The 21,748-nt window shown below is 38.4% G+C and overlaps 2 protein-coding genes and 1 long non-coding RNA gene across 7 annotated transcripts; 1 reads left to right on the top strand and 2 right to left on the bottom strand.

The window, feature by feature from the left end:
• Positions 1-32: 32 nt before the first annotated feature.
• On the bottom strand, positions 33-9,260 carry LOC123516047 (acyl-CoA dehydrogenase family member 11-like). Of its 5 annotated transcripts, XM_045275058.1 has the most exons (15): positions 9,111-9,260; positions 8,358-8,436; positions 7,842-7,970; positions 7,382-7,554; positions 7,040-7,181; positions 6,341-6,531; positions 6,046-6,145; positions 5,759-5,913; positions 5,239-5,332; positions 4,923-5,073; positions 4,634-4,777; positions 4,287-4,476; positions 4,021-4,129; positions 1,834-2,001; positions 33-410 (listed from the first exon to the last, which is right to left on the bottom strand). In XM_045275058.1, the coding sequence occupies exons 1-15, from the start codon at positions 9,243-9,245 to the stop codon at positions 235-237; spliced, it is 2,136 nt and encodes a 711-aa protein (XP_045130993.1). In that variant the 5' UTR covers positions 9,246-9,260; the 3' UTR covers positions 33-234. The 5 variants fall into 5 exon arrangements, with proteins under 5 accessions (XP_045130993.1, XP_045130994.1, XP_045130995.1 ...); XM_045275059.1 differs by lacking the exon at positions 9,111-9,260 and having other exon boundaries at positions 8,108-8,431; XM_045275060.1 differs by lacking the exon at positions 9,111-9,260 and having other exon boundaries at positions 8,290-8,419.
• A 133-nt stretch (positions 9,261-9,393) lies between these two features.
• On the bottom strand, positions 9,394-20,941 carry LOC123516046. Its single transcript, XM_045275057.1, has 23 exons — positions 20,774-20,941; positions 19,659-19,839; positions 19,052-19,420; positions 18,677-18,834; positions 18,364-18,478; positions 17,870-18,014; positions 17,499-17,707; positions 17,162-17,274; positions 16,810-16,962; positions 16,218-16,299; positions 15,768-15,940; positions 15,364-15,635; positions 14,934-15,094; positions 14,681-14,841; positions 14,389-14,497; positions 13,969-14,052; positions 13,496-13,695; positions 13,091-13,232; positions 12,671-12,783; positions 12,044-12,245; positions 11,708-11,897; positions 11,005-11,167; positions 9,394-10,763 (listed from the first exon to the last, which is right to left on the bottom strand). The coding sequence occupies exons 1-23, from the start codon at positions 20,813-20,815 to the stop codon at positions 9,444-9,446; spliced, it is 4,857 nt and encodes a 1,618-aa protein (XP_045130992.1). The 5' UTR covers positions 20,816-20,941; the 3' UTR covers positions 9,394-9,443.
• LOC123516048 lies at positions 17,610-19,710 on the top strand. The gene is made up of 4 exons (XR_006678072.1): positions 17,610-17,741; positions 18,966-19,124; positions 19,220-19,428; positions 19,570-19,710. It is a non-coding gene; the product is annotated as an uncharacterized LOC123516048 (long non-coding RNA).
• Positions 20,942-21,748: the final 807 nt, after the last annotated feature.

Genomic DNA, 21,748 nt, shown 5'->3' with positions numbered 1-21,748 from the left:
GTCAGAATGAGGGATATTTCTTTACACATTGGTGATATGTAAAATATTTATTCAAAAATAATACTTTTCTAATATATTAACACAAGTCTCTGGTCTCAAAACCCAACCAAATTATTCTTTAAATAAATTATAGTTCATTTCAACTGAAGACTATAATGAGAACATGTGGTATTGCAAACACATATCCATAAAGCTGCATCACAAGTGAAGACAATATTGAGCAGATGTGGGATTTCAAAACATGGGTCCATACACTTGATCTGTGTGGTAGCCTTCCATGACAAGATGGTGGTTGTCAGCCGTGTATTGGTCCAGGGCAAGGAAGGTGAGGGGCTGGTGGCACCACACCTTGGCTGCCTGGAGGCTGGATATGCTTTTCTCCCAGGCAGCATGGTCCACAAGAAGGCTGCCTGCACAGTGATATGAGAAGTGATTCGTTAGGGAAAGTACACTTAACCTTCGGCTATCGCGCCAAATTGGGGCCGAAATAGCCGTGCCATAGCCGAAAACACGATAGCTGAATTGATCTTGGCGGGAAGGCGGTTTTGGCCAATGAGCGCTCAGATATCCCATGACGTCATGGCTGGGCGCGCAATAGCAAGCATCTGTGGTCGCGATAATGAAATTTTTGCAGCTTTTCATGGGTGCGTGAGAGCAATAAAACGCGATAGCTGAAGTCACGATAGCCAAGAGTTGATTGTAATGTTCTTGGCTGTCATCATCAGTGACATAGTACCTAATTGATACAGTTATATGGACAGTTGAGTTGTGAAGGTGGTAGACAAGTCTCAAGTTGAGCCAGGAATACTTTACTTCCCTAATATTCTGACTATAAGTCTTCAGAGAGAGACAGTACAATTCAAGACTATGCAGTGTGTAGACAATTGCTTGTGGCCCAGCCTGCAGGAAGTTTGGCATTGGAGCATCCTGAATGGTCCCTTTTCTTTATCACTGAGAGGATCAGTAACGCGGCATCACACGCCAAGGTGCACACATTGCAACAAGGAAAAAAACAGTCACAAGAAAGACTTCGTCGTCATGGCATTCAGCGCTGCACTACTGATTCCTTCAGCAATGGAAAAAAGGGACCAATCAGGATGCTCCAATGCCAGACCGCGCAGGCTGAGCCACAAGCAATTGTCTACACACTACATAGTCTTCAGTTGTACTGTCTCTCTTTGAAGAAGCCTTATAGTTGGAATATAAGGGAAGTAAAGTATTCCCAGCTCAACCTGGGACTTGTCACTATGTCAGTAATTGTAATTAAAAGAGCTGCAATACTTAATGTAGTCCATTATTTCCAATACTTTGTTGAACATTTTTCTTCACAGTTTTTCACTTTGTTTTCTCAACCACTCCATTTCATCTTAACATTGTGTATTTCTAAGGCAGTATGACAAGGCTGTTTGAAGGAAAAACTGTACAATAACCCTTTCACTGCAATATGAATCAACAGCATCAAAAGTAATACATAAAATATCTTTAAACATCTACAAGAAAGCAATTAAAAGAATCTATTAGTAATTTTTATCCTAAACTGTTTAAAGATTGGAGGTGAATGTAAAACAAGTAATTGTCTCAGATTAATTAGTGATTAATAAAGCTGCACCAAACAGCAGTCAAAGGGTTATAAGTAAAGGAAGGCTGGAGGGTGTACTTATATGTGATGGTCACACTTGAAGAAATATTTCCTTATTCACTCAACTTCCTAAACCAAACTGCCTTCCTCTTTACTACCTCAATCCTCATGATTCCTACTTCTGACTCCTGTGGTTAAAACGTCACCAATTATGATTGCATTACATAAGCATAAAATTTGTGAACCATACTTACCAATATAGATGTGAGCAATGGAATTAGCAATGTCTCGTGCTGCTGCCTGGATCAGGTGAGGGTGATGCTGCAGGAAGCCAGCTAGATGATCCAAGGCCTCCGTCACCTTTCGACATGAGGCCTCCAAATCGTGATGTCCTTTATTTTGCTTGGCTTGCTCAACACGGCCTACAACATTAACTTATTATTGTCCTTCACCATAAATACAAGGCACTATATAGGCAACCCCCGCTTAACGAAGGTTCACACAACGAAATTTCGCTACAATGAAGGTTTCATTTTACTGCCATCTGTTTGTTTAACGAATACCAAACTCGCTTTAACAAAGTTTTATCCAGGTAATTTTTTCCAAGTTTGAAAGCCCTGCCATATCACACAAGCCGACAAGCTTTTGAATACACCAGCTCCTCTCATGGACAACACACGCACCACTCACTCCCACTGCTCAAAACAATAACAGCGTCAGCAGCAGCTCATCTTCCCTCGCTCAACTTACCACCAAAACGCCCTGCAATGTCGCCTAGCGTTGCTAAGAAGACCAGGAAGTCTCTTATTCTTGAAGTGAAGCTGGATATTATTCATAGACACGAGAGAGGCGAGAAAACTAATAGCATTGCTCGCCACCATCTTGACTCCATCTACTGTCTCTACTATTTTCAAGTCAGCAGACTCTATCTTCCTTGCAAGTTAAAAGAACCACCTGAACTCGTGACTCTACAATGGATAAATTGGAGAGCCTTGTGGAAATGTGGTACATAAGTTTTGTATGTGATACAAGGATGCACCCTTTGTTTACATTCCACAGGTTGCTGGTTAGTGTCTTTCCCATTTCACTCTCCCTCCCTTCATAAATTTAAGGTCATCAAAATTATAAAGTTACGTACATACATACATTAGTGTACATTATAATGACTTGAATCAAACTGCCTAAATGTTTAACTTCATAATTTTTACTTTCATTAAACCTGTCACTGTACTGTGACTCTGTTTACTCTCAATGGAAGTTCAAGTCAGGGGTTAAACTTTTTATAATTGGTTCGCTTAACGAAGTTTCGCTTAATGAAGGGGTTTTTTAGGAACATAACCTCTTCGTTAAGCGGGGGTTGCCTGTACTTTCATGCACTATATACAGTGCATAGATTACTCCAGATAAAGGTTTTTTGAAATTTGCATTTAATATTCAAGGATTCATATGTACCAAGTAGAAGGTAGAAAATTTGCTAGTGAATCTACATTGAGTAGTTCTAAATTAGCTGCACAGTATCATGACAAACAAAAACAAAATCAAATCATTTTGGCTTCAGTGATCACTTATGGCCTGACTGGTGATGGGTCAGAGAAGACACACCACTGTAATAGTCTTGATATAGGCATGATTCCATGAGAGGGAGCCTTTCAAGTCAAACTTATCTAGGCTTCAGATAAATTTTTCAGCATTTCTATGATGTCCCAATGTTGGCCATCATAGTTGTACGATGTAGATACACCCATAAATGTGTGTGTGTGTGTGTGTGTGTGTGTGTGTGTGTGTGTGTGTGTAATTCACTGTTTGATCTGCTGCAGTCTCTGACGAGACAGCCAGACGTTACCCTACGGAACGAGCTCAGAGCTCATTATTTCCGATCTTGGGATAGGTCTGAGACCAGGCACACACCACACACCGGGACAACAAGGTCACAACTCCTCGATTTACATCCCGTACCTACTCACTGCTAGGTGAACAGGAGCTACACGTGAAAGGAGAAACACTCAAATTATCTCCACTCGACCGGGGAATAGAACCCCGGTTCTCTGGCTTGTGAAGCCAGCGCTCTAACCACTGAGCTACCGGGCCATATGTGTAATTCACTGTTTGATCTGCTGCAGTCTCTGACGAGACAGCCAGACGTTACCCTACGGAGCGAGCTCAGAGCTCATTATTTCCGATCTTGGGATAGGTCTGAGACCAGGCACACACCACACACCGGGACAACAAGGTCACAACTCCTCGATTTACATCCCGTACCTACTCACTGCTAGGTGAACAGGGGCTACACGTGAAAGGAGACACACCCAAATATCTCCACCCGGCAGGGGAATCGAACCCCGGTCATCTGGCTTGTGAAGCCAGCGCTCTAACCACTGAGCTACCTGGCCATGTGTGTGTGTGTGTGTGTGTGATAACTTCACACTAATTATGCAATTTACCAGTGATGTCACTGTGCAGGACACTGAGGGCATCTCCATTACTCTTGGTCACTGCTCGGAGAAAATCCAAGGACATTATGTTTGTCGTTCCCTCCCAGATTGGCAGAACCTGTGGAGTAATTTTCAACATCACTGACATGCCAGCTGCTGTCGAATACCGGTAGGCTACATCTTTTCAAAAAGAAGAAATACTAGATTTATTCAATATAAGAATGGTTATGGTACATTTACCAATTTTAACAAAACATTTAAAGTAAAAAAATTACCTGAGCATCCCGCAGATAGCAAGGCAAGCCAGTATCTTCAATGTAACCCTGGCCTCCAAAGCACTCCAGCCCCTCAGAGACAACCTCCATTGCCTTCTTAGCCGTGAAGAACTTGAGGATGGGAGTCAGTGTTCGAAGCACCAAGGATTCTTCCTGAGAAGCTACCCCTGCTTCCTCTCTTCCTAAAAGCCTGTAATTGGGTTCATTATTTCAATAAACAAAGACAAATTTGGTGAAGAAATTGACATGTGAGAGTGCTCAGTGTTGCAAAAAAAGTTCAGTTATCTAAGTTGTACTTTGGCAAAACTTGCTTTTTACTACACAAAGACATCAGAGAGGAGTATAACCTTGCCATATGAAGAGTGAACACCTCACAGCCTCTTGTGACAACCTCCATCCTGGCAGCCGTCAGCTGGTGCAAAATGTGGCTATCCACACCTTGTCCGAAGGCAACCCGCCGCTGACTGTAGTCACGCACAAGCTGTACAATCCTGATAAAGTTGAAAAATAAGTAACTGGCAAATCACTTTATCAGGAAAGGTTAAGCCATGAATAAAGAAGCACCAGGCACTCATTTCATCAGTCAGTAACAATTAAAAAAAACATAATCCACAAACTAGAATAATCTGACATTACCTTCTCATCACTGAAGCTGAGGATATGGCATTGTGAAGCCTGGATATGGAGAGCATGTTAGCGATGGAGGCAATGCCACGCCCCTCGGCACTCACCTGGTGGGCTACAGTGCCGTCCAGCAGAAGCTCAGCTGTGGGCAGCTGCCGAGTTCCTGTCATCAGCAATAATTGTTTCAGTAGTCCATTTAATTTGCTCTTACTCTGATTCTCATGCTTAGATCAAACTTTTTTTGGGTTCTGTCTGTCATTTTCTATGCTTCATTTTCCCTAACAATTCATCAGATGTTGATGAGAGGCATCACAATTTACAAACTTACCTAATTTATTCTTCAATCTAATTATCTCCATTCCATTTAGTTTTCCATCATCATTTCTTGTCTCCAAATAAAACATTGTTAAACCACGAGGCTTCTGGAAATTAAACATGGATTAGTTGCTGGAAAAATAACAAAAAATGTAGCAAATCTTTTGTGAATGCATTTTTTTAAACAAAATCCATTATAATAGTACTATATATTCTAAGATTCTTTTTGACCATCCTTCATGCAAAATTAAATGTATTAATGTATTTTCTCATGTGATGAACAAGAACATCATTTGGTTTGTGAAAAGGTCAGTCAAAATAGATAAATTTAGACACATTTCCAGCTCTCTATCAAAGTTCTCTCAGCCCCTACTTTAGGAATGACTTATCATTCTAGAAGATAGCAAGCAGACATTTTAGTATTCCTTCTTCATACAAGATTCAAATGTACAAGTATGTAATGTGTAAGAGAGGGTACTTTATACTGAAATTTTAAAAAATATAGATAAACTGGACAAACAAAATAATATTACTGGCTCAGGTTGATCCTCAGAGATGATATTAGCCAAGGTGAGGGACATATCAGCATCTGTGGCAGAGCTGAACCACTTGTACCCAAACAGTTGATGAGACCCATTGTGCAGCTCCACAGCAACTGTTTCTGTTGAACCACTCACATCTGACCCACCTGAGTCACAGGAGAGATTTTGTAAAAGTGAAATATGAATTACAAGTTGTCTTGAAAACAGTGAATGATCATAAAAAGTTGATATGAATATGACCTGAAATCTAATGAATAAGTATCTTTTATAAAGCAAACCTTGCTTCTCTGTCATCCACTGTCCTGATGTCCAGAACTGCTGAGGGTCCCTTGAAGTGAGATATTGGAATGCTTTTTGCAGATGGGGGGATTTGATCATCTGAAAAATGGATAAACTCTTGAGGATTTTTTTCAATGTAGACAAGATGAAAAGAAAAATCACCTAGTAGAAAGGCAAATGAGAACAGTTGTTTTCTTTTGTAGAACATTGTAATATGTGGCACACTAATGATGCTTTTGGTATATGTAAATGAAATGAGTAGCTAACTGATAGCATGCACTTCAAGCACCTCACCAATGCTGTCTTCGCTGCCCCATCTGTCATGGCTAGTGGACAGGAGTACAGGCCTGACACTGGGGAGAAGAGGAACAGCTTCACCATTTGATACAAGCGATCATATTCCCCATATTTTCCTTCATAGGCAGTTGCAATTAGACCTTCTTCAGCAGATATTTTCTTCAGTTCCTTCCATGCTTGACATGTGACTGAAAACAAATTCATAAGTTCATACACACATAGAAATCTAAAAATCCTTCTCTCTATGTTGATCTTTAAATCAGCTGGATAGGCTATCAAAGTTTCAGAATTAGTGTTCAGTATATGAATAAAATTTAGGAAAATATTATTTTTACAAAAGTAAATGAAGATTTTTTAATATCTTCATTAAAACTAATAAGATGAAAATGAATAATAGTGTTAGATTTTACATCTGGTTTTCCTATACTATCTGGGGTAGGATGGTGCTACCTGATGGAGGCTTTGGTTTTGGCATATGGGAACCATTATCCTGAGTGGATGCCTTTCCTAACCTCAGACCATGGCAAGGATTTGAACCCATGCACCCGAGGACTCTTCAGCCCCCAAAGCATGCACGGTCTTACTGTACCACAGTGGCCCCATTTGAAAATTATTAATAATGTTTCTAATCAATAGATAGAACCAAGACATGATGGGTTTCTATTAGTACTTAATCAGATGTCTTCATGATGTTACCTAATTCATCTGTTCTGTTCCCCCAAGCATCAAATGGCCTCACAAATGGTTGGTTCAGCTCACATTCTCTTCCTAATGGGTAAATGTCCACCACGGCTTTCTTTCCAAACCTGGTGAGGTCACCCCACACATTATTCCGAACCTTTGGACACAAAAGGCCTTTAAGGTTTGCATCCAAAGTCAACATGATCATTCATTACCCTCAATGTTAGATTTATCATTTCCACTAATATATGTCAATCAAGAAATCCCAGAGAGTCAATTAAGTTATAAGATGAAATGGTATGCAAGTTATGTCATATAGGTTAAATTTCTGCAATATAAACTGTATTGAAAACTCACTTGTTCAGGTAACACTCTAGTAAGGTAGGACGTCAAGAATGCATTGTTGGTAAAAGGATTCTCCTGACGAGGAGGAGGCTGAGTGAAGCGCCCAAGCTTGGCACGGGAAAACTGGATCTGTAGCCTCTGCTTCAGGATGTCCTGGGTGTCTCTTTGTACTCTGTCAGCATTACCTGCAAAATTCTTGCATTACATCAGAAACTGCAAGCTGCAAGCTTTATGTAAGATGGACTGAGCACCTACAGTAGTACATAGATTTTTGTCAAATGTATACTATATATAATATAGTAACTGATATAAAAAATTGATTATACTTGAGAATTTTTTGTTTTTGCTGCTTTGTAAAAAAAAAAGAAATCACCTACTGTAGCAGATAATAATAAAGATCCATGGCATGAGAGTGATGGAGATAATAGTCTAATACACTATATTACAGAATAATGAGCTTGTAGCTATTTACTTTTAGTTGAGTGTGAGCCAGCAGGCTGTTGAGAACATTGCACTGTTGCACTGATGCCTCGGGCACCACTTGCCAAAATTCCTCTGGGTAGCAACAGATGAGATGAAGACATTATCTGCCACATTCTGCCTGGAGAGATTAACCAGTTAGTGTACTTGCTAAATTCTAAGATTCTAATTCTAAATATTGTTTTCCAAAGTTATAAGATCTCAAAGTTCAACTCTAAAAATGGTTAAGTATCATAAAACTCAAATAAATAATTCAACCATATTTGCCACTATGTGAGAAAGTGACAGGCATGCAGGGCGAGGCCTAATAAGTTCACTATCGTCAGGGCCTTGAGCATTGTCCACTGCAGCTTATGTTTCAATCACTGGAGTCTTGAGGTGACCTCGTATCTGTAAACTTTATTTCTATTTTTTCACGTCATATGTGGGTAGTTAGTTACCCCACAAAACATCAGTCGAGGAAGGTAGGAAGTTGTTAACTGAGTAAGGTAGGGTAAACTTCCGTTACCTTGAAACTTGCTCACAACTTCACCAAGTGCTGCGTAGCATAGGTGACTCGGTGACTGATGGCAACCTGCCCGCCGTGCCTGTAATGACAGATAGCACTTTACACCCTCTGATACGTAAGGTAGTCACATGATAGTATGATACATCCTCTCGTGTTATACATCGCATTCAGAAAGTTAATTAGTTATCCTTTGCGGAATTTAACGGATGATTTAACTTTACCTACACCACCCCTAGCTAAGTCCTGTCAAGTGAACATGAAAAGCGGTATAATTATTCAGTGTTTCCCAACAAGATAGTAGTAATGAGTCAATGAAACATAATAAGATTGCCCAAAAATTCTTCCATCAAGGCGAAATGGTGCGTACGGCGATGATGATTCTCAGTTACCAAAGGCATATTGTCACCAGTGGGATATTTTTGAAGTGGATCTATTTTTTTTTTTTTTTTTCTTTTCTTCTTATTCCTTGAGCCATATTGTTACCAAGTTAGGTCTGGTACGTAACATTCTCTCTCTCTCTCTCTCTCTCTCTCTCGGGTGTGTGATGCCAGTATTGTTTAGTTATACTATCATTATTATGTATGTGATATGAAATGCAATTTTTACACAGTCACACGCACGCGCACACGTAAGTACGCACGCACGCGCCCGGAAACAAGCAGAATGAAAATGCACACATGAGTCGCGGATATCTGTGATTGTGCGGATTGGTCTGTATGGACTGAGGACACACTATATGAGGGGTAGATTCACCGTAACACGTGTCAACGAGCTGCATATAGCCGCTGGGCAAACACAGCAGAGGAATGGGGACGGGTACTCGGGTAGTGGTGGGTGTCCTCTTTTTTTGCTATTCGAGTTGGATTTCGAAAAACAAACATTTTCCATAGTAATATAGTATCCATACTAATGTATTAGACAGTTCTCCGTTCGTTCAGATCACTCTGGTGTGTGTGCACCTATTATATTCATTATTAAAGGCAAAAGCCAACAATGCACCACTTAGTTTGAGTAAGGGAATTATAAAAGAAAATACTTTCACAGTAAAAAATATATTCTGACAAAAGAAAAGTACAAAAATGGATATCAGACACATTCTTGGAGTTCCTTAAATAAAGAAGTCATTTTTTTCAGGGCAGAAATGTGATCCCGATGATATTCTTGAATTACATCATGTAATCTCTCCTTTCCATGTTTGCAATGCTGATTGTACTTGGACAGCAGCCCCAATACAGCTTCTTTTTCTGGGTTTATTGTGAAAGTAGCTACATCATTAGGTTCTGATAATCTGTCCAGTTCTTCATTCGTCTCATCACCTTCACAATTAATCTCCTGTTTAACATTTATCCCAGATGAAGCTTTGACCGAGTTATCTTCTAGATAATTTGGCAATGGATCTTTCCCTATCGGAGAGCCACAGTTAGAATGAAACATTGCTTGAGGAATATACAAGTATCTAACATTTGGAGGCAGAGGGTGATCTGCTGGATAGTAAAGTTTAAGTGACTGGGTAGGGCTGGCACCTTCCACTGTGCGACATTCAATTAATTTGGAAGTTTTGTTTTCTGTAATACTTAAAACTTCCACTTGCACCTTATCTTTTGGTGCTTTTAGGCTGTTTGTTTTTTCTGAAGAGGGTTTGGAATCGGTCAATTTTGCATCAGTAGATGAAGTACTGGCTCGTTTAGTGTTGACAGTTGCTTTGCTTGATTTTTCTTTTGAGGTGCAAGACGATCTTTTCACACTCCTTAATACACTATGTCCATTCTTACTATCAGCAGAGATGTCAATACCTTTTTCTGTACAATATGGAACTGACCTCCCTTCTCTTTTTCTTTCACTAATAGAAGCCTGAGTCCGGCGTTTTCTGACACTCTTGTTGCTTGGAACATTGATTTGAACAAAGGATGTGATATTTTCTGATGCACTAGTTTCATCGCCATCATTAGTTGCTTCCTTTGATGGTAGTCTACTACAATGATGACTTCCTACTTTTCTTTTTTTTGAAGAATGTATCATTGCAGTATCTTTAATTTCTGTAGCTGATGACATGGTAGTTTTACAATCAGCTCTGTGGGCTATTTGTTGCTGCTGATGACTTGTTGCCATTGACATACTGATATGAGCATTATTAGTGAGTGATACCAGTAGAGAAGGAGCCAAAATATGGATAAGGTTTAATTGCTCCTTAAATTGCAAATAACCACCTCTAAGGAAAGTAGTCACAATATACTGCCATTGTTCTCGACACTGCTCTGGAGTCTTTTCATAACCATGCACATTCAGTAACTTGCTTGCAACTGTCTCAACAGTCTTGCCTTTCTGTTCCAAACCTGGCTGCTGAAGCACAAAGTCAACAGCAGCTTCTATGAGCAGGTACAACTCATTGACTTTCCACTTGCATGCCTGTTCAAAAAGAAAAACATATAGGTTAATGTAACCCGAGATGCCCCACTCATCAATAAAGTTATACTATAGACTATGTTTTCTGAAAGATAATAAATTCTGCTTGATTACATGGCTTCTATATTTTCAATTTCAACTTTTCCTTCACTGGAACAGTGTCAAGCAAAAAAATCATAGAATTTCTTATGAATAGTACTTATTGATAATAAGTATTTTTTTGTGAAAAAAATATGTAACTAACCTTTTCCCAGCCAGGAAGAGGAAGAGCATGAAGACCATATGCCACCACTGGCTTGGGATTCTTCTGCCACAGATCCCCAAGATTCATGTCTTCTTGTACTATAGTGTTATGTTCTGCAGCATCATAGTGAATTTCATGCAGATGGACCATAAGTTTCCACACACTGCAAGTATATAATGATATTGATCAATGACAGATAATACAAATGTGATTGACTTAAGATTGTAATAAATTATCTTTTTAAGTAAGCAAATGTCTAGACAAAAAAGTTTCCTTGCTTGATACATTCCTAATTATGTCTTCATAAGTGGTATCTCTCTATACATCTTTCTTGAAAGATGTAAAACTACTCCCTGTGTATCCAGCATTTCCATTGCAAAATTACATTAATTTTCTGTACTGCCTTTAGTATAACCGGGATTCATCAGTGCCTCCAAAGTACGTGTCAATAAATAGGTAACTTGTATCCAAGAGATCAAGATATGAAAACTATTCCAATTTTTTATTTTGCTACATCACCTATATTTTATGCTTGTCACTTCTACCAACACTAATTGTCATTTCATGAACTGCCACAAAGAATCATATACCACACAGCTTATTTAAAGATTTTTTAAATCAATGTTTGATTTCATTGCTATTTATTGCAGGTTTTGCTATGTATAGGTCTTCATGATTTGTACCTGATGGAAAAAAGACTCACCAGCAGGAATTAAAAGTAGATGTTGTACACTGAAAATATTCATTGAGGTGCTGGGCCAGAAGCAAGAGAAAGGGTCTACGTGGAACACTGTGACAATAACTACCCCTGACTTTCCTCAGTAAGGTAACAAGCACAGGCAAGACTTGTGTTTTGTCAAGGCAGATTTCTTGATTTGGGTTTTCAGTTGCCTCTGAAAAGTCAAATAATTTTCATTCATTACTTGAAAACCTATAAATCATTTCCCAACACATAAAAACACAGACATGATCTACATAGGATCAGGATCTGCCTTGTCTATGACCATGATTGATATTTTGCAATTTCAACAATACTCACCTGTTACAAATGTAGAATTCATATCACAAGTACCAAAAAGATCTCTCAGCTTGTAGTAAAATGGAGGCCGGCGGCGAGTCCTTATGTTACAGTGCTGGTTGTGCTCCACTGCTGCCTGGTAACTCTTGAACAGACACTGAAATCTTTGCTGGCAGCTCTCACCAGTATGTTTGTAGCCACTAGCTGCCATCATCTCACTTACCTACATTATGAGATGGATCAAATTAGTAATTTCTTCCAACAAAAGCATTATTTCTAGGAATTAAAACAAATTATCATTATGAGTTAACTTACATAATGTACCAGATTAAAAGTGCCTAAAATCTGGGAAATTATACCTTGCAAGACCTAAAATCTTGTTGTTTCTTATGATTTGCTTGTAATTGTGTGGTGGAGGTGCTGTTAGAAGAAGAATGCCCTTGTAATCATCTGTTATTAGAAATCCAGGTAAAAAAAAATCCCAATCATGGTAAAAAGAAAGACAAATATAGCAACCAAATGAAAGAAACCAGAAACAAGGTAAAAGAGAAGGCAAAGGGAAAGTTGGAGACAGAAGAAAAGCAAGAAAAAAGAGTCGGGAATGAGAGACCTCTTATCAAACTAGAAACAAAGGGCAGGCATTCTCACCACATCCCAATTCACTTTTGATGATCCAGTCCACATTTCCCTCACAGTGAATATGAGGTCTAGAGTCTCATCCTGTCCCCAGCTTCTACTTTTATCACTCGCCCACCATCTGTCTGTTGTGGGAACAAACCTTTAGTTCCTTCTGTCAATAAAGATGAATGTTCTTTACACCCATCAATACACAGAACTCAAATTCCCTTTTGTCTGTTTACTTTTATACAAGCTTTATTATCACTAAAATTAATTTTCCTAAATCAGACAATTTTCAACATTGAGATTATATTTCTAGAATATAGAGTGTCAAACATGTGTCCTAATGGCAGCCATCAACATATGTGGTCATGTCAAGATGAAAATTTTCAGTTGATATGGCAAATACCAGCATAGTATATGTATCTGTGTGACATGTGTCAGACATACCTCTTAAATCCAGCTGAGCATCATGGAAAACATCAAGTGACATGATGCAGTCCAATAAGTCCTGACATACAACAGACTTAGCTCCATCAGTTTTGCCAAGGCGGGCATTGAAGGTCATGACACTCTTGTACTCCCGACAAAGCTGCAAAGCACAAGGAATATTCTCAATGATACAGTACCCACTAACTCAGCCACTCATCAGCAAGCATTGGAGAATATGATAGCAAAATGTAAAGAAGGGAAATATTGAAAAATGGAGAAGAACAGTTGATCCGAACAACACTCAATGCATGTTCACTGAAGTAACATTTCATGAAAAATTATAGGCAGTATTGTAGGGGGAAATGTCTGATACAAGCTGCATTAAACACATATTTCCCCAACACAATAGTGCAGTGCCATTACCTGGCTGAATCGTGCATAACACTTAGCAGGGTCAAGCTTGTAGTGGTCACTGATACTTGAAGCCACTTCCCTCCATAAAGGCTGTCTATTTCCAAGCATAACTTCCACTTCAACACTGTCATGGCACAGAAGTTTCCACTCTATGATGATTCTCAGCATAGTAATCAGGTTCTTCTCCGTCCACTGAACATTCCCATATTCTAGAAAAGATTTAGCTCTTAAGAACTTATATTCCTGGAATTTTCTGAATACATTCATATTCACAAACATGCACTCAATAATGAATAGTAAATTTGTGCATAAATTCACTGGCAGGATATGATTTCTTCTGTTGTTACTGTCAGTTCATCATCACCTACATAATGAACAAATAAATATGATTTATGATAATAAGTAAAACTCATTTATTCATATATATGATAAATATTAAACCACTATTCATTTTTACTTCATAAAGACAGACAGACACTTACTTGGCTGAGCCACACTTTTTGGGGTCGGCTTTCTTCCTCTGCTTTTGTACATATTATTACTTTCAGCATTAGAAATTCCTTTTCCTGTAAAATACAAACAAATAGTTAAGATATATATATATATATATATATATATATATATATATATATATATATATATATATATATATATATATATATATATATATATATAATAGTAAGATAATCTCCATGAATAACTAAGTATAAAAACAGAAAATCTTCTGGAATAGAAAAAAAAGCTGACATTGCTTTGACCAATCTCTCACCCATTCATAACTTTAAAACTTTCAAGCACACCTAGACTAACACCCACACTCAGCCACACATCCACACACATCAAAATCAGGACACACTGGGCAGAGGACAACAGTTTGTATGTACAGTCAAAAGCTAACATACCTGCTATCAATTTCAGATGGTTAAGATGGTCACTAAGAGCAGTGCAGCATTTATCCAAGTTTGCTTCATGGGAAGACGCTTCTACTATCTCGGCCAAGATGCGAGCCAGCTGCAAATAGTAGTCCATGCTGCCTTAAATGATACCTAGTGCCTTTTCACTCAAGCAATGCTTCAAGCAGTGTTATTCTGTATCACCAGTAATAGTTTAAAAATAGTATGGCTTATGAGTTCTATTGGACAGTAATATTATAGTCAAAAAGATACTATTAAACCTACGATGACAACTACTTACACACTTAACAGGAGGAGGAGGAACAACAGCTTCCTTACACTTGAGGGACATTTTCAGATTGACCAGCCAATGAGCAATCTGCACCTCACCTTCCTTTCCCTTCAGCTCATCCACTTTGGATGTTGCAGCACTGAGTATGGCTTGACGGTTTTCTGGAGTTTCTATAGAATATATAAGAAACAAATGTTGGGTTTCTTTCTCTCATCTTAATTTTTCATTTCCTCAACACAAAGTATGTAAACGCTATAATTACCAACAAACTTTGGTTGTGAAACGACAGCATCCACTTCTGCCATCTTGTCCATGTATGGGAAGGGTTTGATCATTTCCTTGTTCCGCTTGATGGTCCTCAGTCTGTTGGTATACACCTGCCTCAGGAGGGAGTAGTACACACGACACTCTTCCCCAGTGTATCTGAAATAACCTTGGTATGTTAATTTGCTCAATTTTCCAATACTATAAGAAAAATACAAACATACACAGTATCAAATAAATCATCATTTCACACATCCTGATATTAAAATCCTAACATAGTCTTCAACCAGCTCTAATTCCACATTTTTTTAAGGAACAAACAAATTCCATACTACACACTATGAGATTGTCTACAATCAGCAAGTGATGAGCAATGAGATTAGTAATATCCAAAGACCAAACACTTCAGTATTATCAATAACAGTTACCTATATCCATAATCAGCAAGGTCACGACTGATTGCTTCAAACAGCCCTGAATTTTTTACTCCTTCCTGGCGGTGATGAATGACCAAATCTAAGAGGAGGTGTGCAGCTCTGTGACTCCAATATGAGATCAATTGATCACCAGTAATTGGTAGAGAATCAGGAACAAAACCAAAAGTTGATTCTGTTTCCTCCAGAAGCTGCATTTCAGTAACAAAAGGGAATGGGTTCTGGCTGTGGTACCCACGGCGCATCAAGGCAATGTGTTCCTCAATCTGAAAAATGTGTATTCACATATTAAAAATAATATGAATCCTCCTGTCAATAATGTCATTAGAAAAGAATGTTGTGCATATAAAGGAAAATAATGATTACTATTTTTAAAATTATCAGACACACAAGCTTACCTCATAACACTGTTTTCGATCATTTGCAGCATTCATGTACGCCTTTGCCAACTGCAGCCACAGTTCCTCTATTGGCTGGTGGTCTCCACTTGCAACATGGGAGACCAACACTTGTGGATACAGCTGGAGCAAAGTACGAGACTGATCTTCATTCCACATTAACTGAGTGTTGACTGCAAAGAATCCATAAGTAAGACATCTTATTTAAATCTCCTGCTACTGCCACTTACATGTACAAGGTAAGTTCCCCAAAATTGTGATGCTTCAAATTGTCATCAGTAAGGACTGAACATACACGAATAGATGCATGGAATCTGATAACTCCCTATTAAAACAATGATACTGATGTTGATGAAGATGGTATGATAACAATGATGGTGAGAATGATGATGATGATGGTGATAATGATGATGACAATAATAAGATTACAAATTGTGCTATTATTCTTACCTTGTCTCATTCTAATGGTATTGGTCTTTTCCATTTTAATTGTTGATCTATCATGAGGCCAAAAGTTGTAGGTATTATATATCTGAAAAAAAATGTGAATCATTGTGTGTTGTGAAAAGAATGAATGGATAAAATATTTGTAATGGATGATACATCAAACAAAGATGAAAAATTAAATACTGGGTGCTTGAGAGGGTCAAGTAGCTACATCATCCCTGGGTAGTTCAATCTCATACAAAACTTGGCCATGAGGAAATCTGAGTCATTCTAAGTTCCACACATCTCACATTTTTATGACTTTGAAATGATAATATGTTATGGATGGAAAAGAAACTTGTAAGTTGTGTGCCAAATATGTCATACTTTCCATTACTTAACAGTGAAACTTCATAAACAATAACAAGACTGCAGTTTCTATATAAGATCAATTATGAACAAAATCTTAGAAAAAACTGTTCTCACAAATCTGAGATATCACCAGAGAAAGAAATACAAAACTAAAGCTAAAAAAGAATAATAATAAATGCATGTGACGATATATAGTGAACAGTTCTGTGAGGATAAGTGAGTGACAGCCTACGGCAGGACTTACCTCAGCAAGCATTTCATGGTGCTTACACTCTCGACGTATTGTGCCAGGCTGCGCATTGTGTTGCTCAGATATGGAAAACTGCTTGGTCAGTTCATAGAAACGAGTTCGCACCTTTTCAATGGTAGTATAGTATCCGTCTTCATCTTCCAATTTCTGTGTTAGGGCAGTAATATCATATAACACTAAAATCTGTTGCATTACAAACATATGTTTGTGTATCAAACTAACAACCCATGCGATGGGATGGCCAAAGTAAACATACGTTTGAATGATTAAATTAAAAAATTTAAGAGTATATAACAACGCTATATTTCTTTAGAGAAATATTAGAAATGTAGAAAATAGTATTTACCTGAACTATTTCCTTCCACAATGTGGTGTTATCAATGTGATCATTATTAAAACGATACACTCTCTCATAGTAGTAAGTCAGCAGCTTCCGCTCCACTGCTGCACTCCACTTTTCTGAAAGAGAAAGATTGATGTCTAATACTGAAAAGGAAGACATAGCAGCTATTTAAGAAATATTAAGAGCTTTGATTTTACAAGAGAAAGGAAGATTTATTAATTAAAAAAACCAAAGGTATAATGTTGTACTCCACTGCACTACAACACAAATTATCTCTTACAATTACATTATTTCACTTGCAATGATTATAATTACAACAATGATGATAATCACTACATACTTGGCACCGACTTGGGACATTTTCCACGTTTCTCCATTATCTTGAGCCACTTTGAGTTGCGCTCTGGAACATAATTGAATATTCGTTCAATGTGGTCCTTGAAGGCAATGGTGATGGGCTCGTTGTGCGGCCGTGAGTTGTGCTCCACCATCCTCTGGTACAGAGTCACCAGGTTACTCCAGCGACCCTGAACTTGATCAGCAGTATAACTGTACCAAGGAAAATACACTAAATACTAGCAAAGTAAGTGCTTCCTGAAATGAAAACAAATGCAGTGAGGGGAATATACAAAGCCACTGTAAGAGAAGATGAGGAATGATAAGGGATTTATGCTAATAGCTCCAGAGTAATCATGCTTGAACTGAACTCACTTGTAGCCATGTGATGCTAACACCTGACGTATGTGCTCCCACACCTTGATTCTCATGCGAGTTCCTCCATTTTGGCCTAGAGGTTTGCCTCCGTTGGTTTCAAGTTGCCGAATCAGCAGAAGTGTAGCCGGGTGATCCCACACTCCTTCAAGTTTCAAGTTAAATAAAGAGATCAAGTATTTCATCCATGAAAAACCTAGCTAGAGAATACTGTAGTGAACATAATTGTACTTCACAGCTAAAGCCTTACATACTAAAGTTAATTATTCTTTATATCAAACTTTGGGCCTTAAACTCATGACAGAGAGAGAGAGAGAGAGAGAGAGAGAGAGAGAGAGAGAGAGAGAGAGAGAGAGAGAGAGAGAGAGAGAGAGAGAGAGAGAGACTGTTCAGTTGAAAAGAATGCTTGGAAAGATACTGAACTGGATAGAGAAGTATTCTAAATAAGATATCAGATCTTTATATAGCCAAAAGTATTGAAAACCATTACATACCAAAAAGCTCATTCATTTCATCAAAGAACTGACATGTCTTTCTTGTCTTAAACATGTCATTATGATTGACAGTGTTTCGGTATTTCTTGCACAGCTCCCGCCAACGCATGCGGATCTGGAGATCATTCAAACTATCAGAGCGTATGTCTGATTACTCTTCATATAACACACAAACAATTCAAACAGTTGAAATAAGTCTGCTATTTGAGGAATGTCCATGATGTGACAAAAATGGATGGTAGAAATAGCATCTCATCGTTCTCTTTACATGAAATCACGCTCCCAGCAGTGAGCAGTTCTACAAAGTTCTCACCTGCAGCACTGTGAACTGAAAGTCAGCCTCAGCCAGCCTGATGCGAATAAGCTCCCAAGCCTCTGTTCTTTTACACTCTTTATCCAAAATAAAATATGCTCTTGGATATTCCCCGAGAAGTTGTATAAGCATGCGACTGGATTTGTTATCCCATGGACCTGAAAGATTATTGTATGAGGATTATTTATAAGGAGATAAAAGCTATTCATCTATAAATTTTAAACATACATGTAGGCTCCATGATTTCCCAAACTGACACAAGACATACTGATTCCGTTTCTATATCCAGTGTATTAGATTTACTGAGGACGTCACATCAAGTGTCCACAATCAGTACATTAATGGAGTGAGCCAGACTTGATGGATGTGACTTACCGAGACGCTGGCTGTAGGGAGCATCATGACGCACCCGCCGACCAAACGTGTTGTCCTTCATGAGGCGGTTAAGGTACACAGGATTGTCATACATGTACAGATTTGTGGTGGGGATCTCCACAGCATCCAGCTGCACATTGCTTTCCATGTGATGTGTGTCTTCAACAGTGTGCTCCAGAAGAGGATCCACTTGGGTTTCCTTGATGGTTGAAAGCCCAACTTCTCCCTCACTCATTTCTGAGGTGTGCACCAGCTGGACCTTGGGGGGTGGGTGTTCCTGAAGTGCTGTCCGCTTCATCCTTTCTCCAAGGATACTGGCTACGGCTTCTTCCATGGCTGCCTCAGATTCTCCAGCCTCCCATGTTCCTGCTGCAAGGGTAATTTAAGAGAACTTGTTAAATTTCAGGAACACTAATTTGAATTCTTTAGTATCTGGTTACATCTTTATATTTGTAAGCACATATAAAAAAAAATGGAGAGCTGTGTATCAAAAAGAAATAATGCTTTTATCTTTACAGATAAAACTGAGTAATGAAATGACAGTTTCTGAGCTACACACTTTCTGAGAAGCTTCTATTTCATGAACAAATAAGACTCCAGATATCACCTATGTGTATTTCTGTTGACTGCGGCACATCCAGAGTGGAAGTAGTGGGCTGGTTGACCTCCACATGTTGTGTACTGCCATCCTCCACCTTCACCACCTCAGCCACTTGACAGTGATGGGCGTTGAAGTCTTCTGTGGTCGGAAAAAGCAGGAAACACTCCCCACACATGAAGGAAGTTTCCTGCATAAGAAAAGGACAAAAATTTGGAAACATCTAATAACTTAATTTCACCGCAGACATACAACTGGTCCAACACTCCAACCTATACTTGTAACTAATAAGGTATGGTATGTGAATTTCATTCTTGTATCTGATGCACCTGAATTAGAAAGCTTTACCCTTTTTTTAATTGTGATCTCAAAGATAAGAATCATAGGTGAAATCAAGGAAATTAATCTAATTTCATTCATCTAATCTAATTTATCCTCGGCTGAAAATTATTATGTTATTTCTATATTTTTTGCTATTTTGACACTATCCAACTGATTATCTGAAATCAAATACATACAAAAGAGAAAACAAATAATTACATCAGGGCAACATATGATGATTTTAAAATAATGGTAAACTTCAAATAATAGTAAGCACTAAACTGAGTCCAAAGCTATCACGGCATTATCGGTAAGGCCAACTCACCTGGTGACTACCCTTGCTTTTACTGAGGTTAACTTACCTGGTTGCCTCCCTTGTTAACCCCTTCAGTACTGGAACGCATGTTTTACCTAGAGATTTGTGTACGATAAGACCATTTTATTGACATAAGGAAGGGTCTATGGAGATCAGAAGATTAATGGCCACAGTCTTTACTATTATAATCCCCACATGAGTTTCTGAAGCTGTATAAAATCACGAAATAGTAAGCAGAAGGAATATGGAAACGCGGCATGGTACTTAGATGGTTAATGAAAGTGTAGTACAAAACTAGGAAAAAGTAGATAAGTATTACAGTAAACTGGATATTATATGGAACTGAGGTATATAGGGTAGCACGGATCTGCAGGTACGCCAGTCACCAATGAGTATTTGCAATAGAAATATAAGGAAAGACTGAGTTGTCGGCGACCTCAAAGCATAACTAAAGAACTATCACACGTATTTCTTTGGCACATCTTACCACAACTTCCTCCGGGACTTCCTCATACTCCTGGGCGTTCATGCGTAAGTGAGGGACGAGAATCTAGCCTAAAATATCGCTGTTTGTTCACTGTTCTACCCTGTACATGACCATCGTAGAAGAGGGTGTCAGGAGGAGGCGACTCGAGCAAATTCGTGACAATAACAACGCTCTCGGCTCCTGGTTGACATAGAATGATATTAATTTATTTATTATTGAAAAAAAGTAAGATTAGTAAAGCATGCCTGCCCAATTTTGTTGCTAAATTTGGTTATAACAAGGAGAAAAAAATATTGGAAGCAGAGACCCAGTAATGTCATCACCCATCCATGCCGATTTGTTGATATTTGCATGTCTGTGTGAAGGTAAATTTGTAAATAGATAGATGAGCAGGTAATCTGATAGATTAATACATAGACAGACAAACAAATAGGTAGATTGATAGGTAGGTAGATAAATAAATTAATAGCAGGATTCGCAGATAGATCATTTAATAGATAGAAAGATATATATGCGTGAGAAAATGTGTATATTCCTCTACTTATTATCAATTCACCATGGGGCATTGTCAAAAATACGTATGCATCAAGAATAGAGGCGATAGAAACAGAGAATGAAAGAAATATAGTCTGCCTTTCAGATACCTCGATTTTTTCATCTTTTCCCGCGTGATATGAAAACACTATAGCTCTAAAACTAGAAATAATTCAGTATTTACTGCTTCGATCGCTTAATAACCATAGCTGGATACGATGACGAAAAGAAAGATGTCACAATAACCCGTAAATTGATATATAAAATTTGTGTAAGTGTGATATCTCATTCATAATTGATGCAATAAATAGTTATCATGACAGTTTTATACTGACACTGCCATCACAGACACACCTACAGTGGTGGTGGTGTGTGTTTTTGGTCGTGCCACGTACAACCGGTGACACTCACACACAGCCAAGATGTATAAACTACGCATTT

The sequence above is a fragment of the Portunus trituberculatus genome, chromosome 40 (genome assembly GCF_017591435.1).
Source record: "Portunus trituberculatus isolate SZX2019 chromosome 40, ASM1759143v1, whole genome shotgun sequence".
Taxonomy (NCBI): Eukaryota; Metazoa; Arthropoda; class Malacostraca; order Decapoda; family Portunidae; genus Portunus; species Portunus trituberculatus.
The sequence above is the reverse complement of the archived record's forward strand: the minus strand, read 5'-3'. Positions and strand labels throughout refer to the sequence as shown.

Bases quoted from the DNA above. Each gene is read 5' to 3' on its own strand.
- LOC123516047 (XM_045275058.1), bottom strand. From the start codon at position 9,245: ATGGAAAATGTTTGTTTTTCGAAATCCAACTCGAATAGCAAAAAAAGA. The intron at 7,182-7,381 runs GTGAGTTTTCAA...TTGTGTCCAAAG, and splicing joins CTAGAGTGTTACCTGAACAA to GTTCGGAATAATGTGTGGGG. The intron at 5,914-6,045 runs GTTTGCTTTATA...CCTGTGACTCAG, and splicing joins GTGGATGACAGAGAAGCAAG to GTGGGTCAGATGTGAGTGGT.
- LOC123516046 (XM_045275057.1), bottom strand. From the start codon at position 20,815: ATGAACGCCCAGGAGTATGAGGAAGTCCCGGAGGAAGTTGTG. The intron at 17,275-17,498 runs GTATGTAGTGAT...TTTCTCTTTCAG, and splicing joins ATGTCCCAAGTCGGTGCCAA to AAAAGTGGAGTGCAGCAGTG. The intron at 13,696-13,968 runs GTAAGTGTCTGT...AATCTTTTCTAG, and splicing joins AAAAAGTGTGGCTCAGCCAA to AATATGGGAATGTTCAGTGG.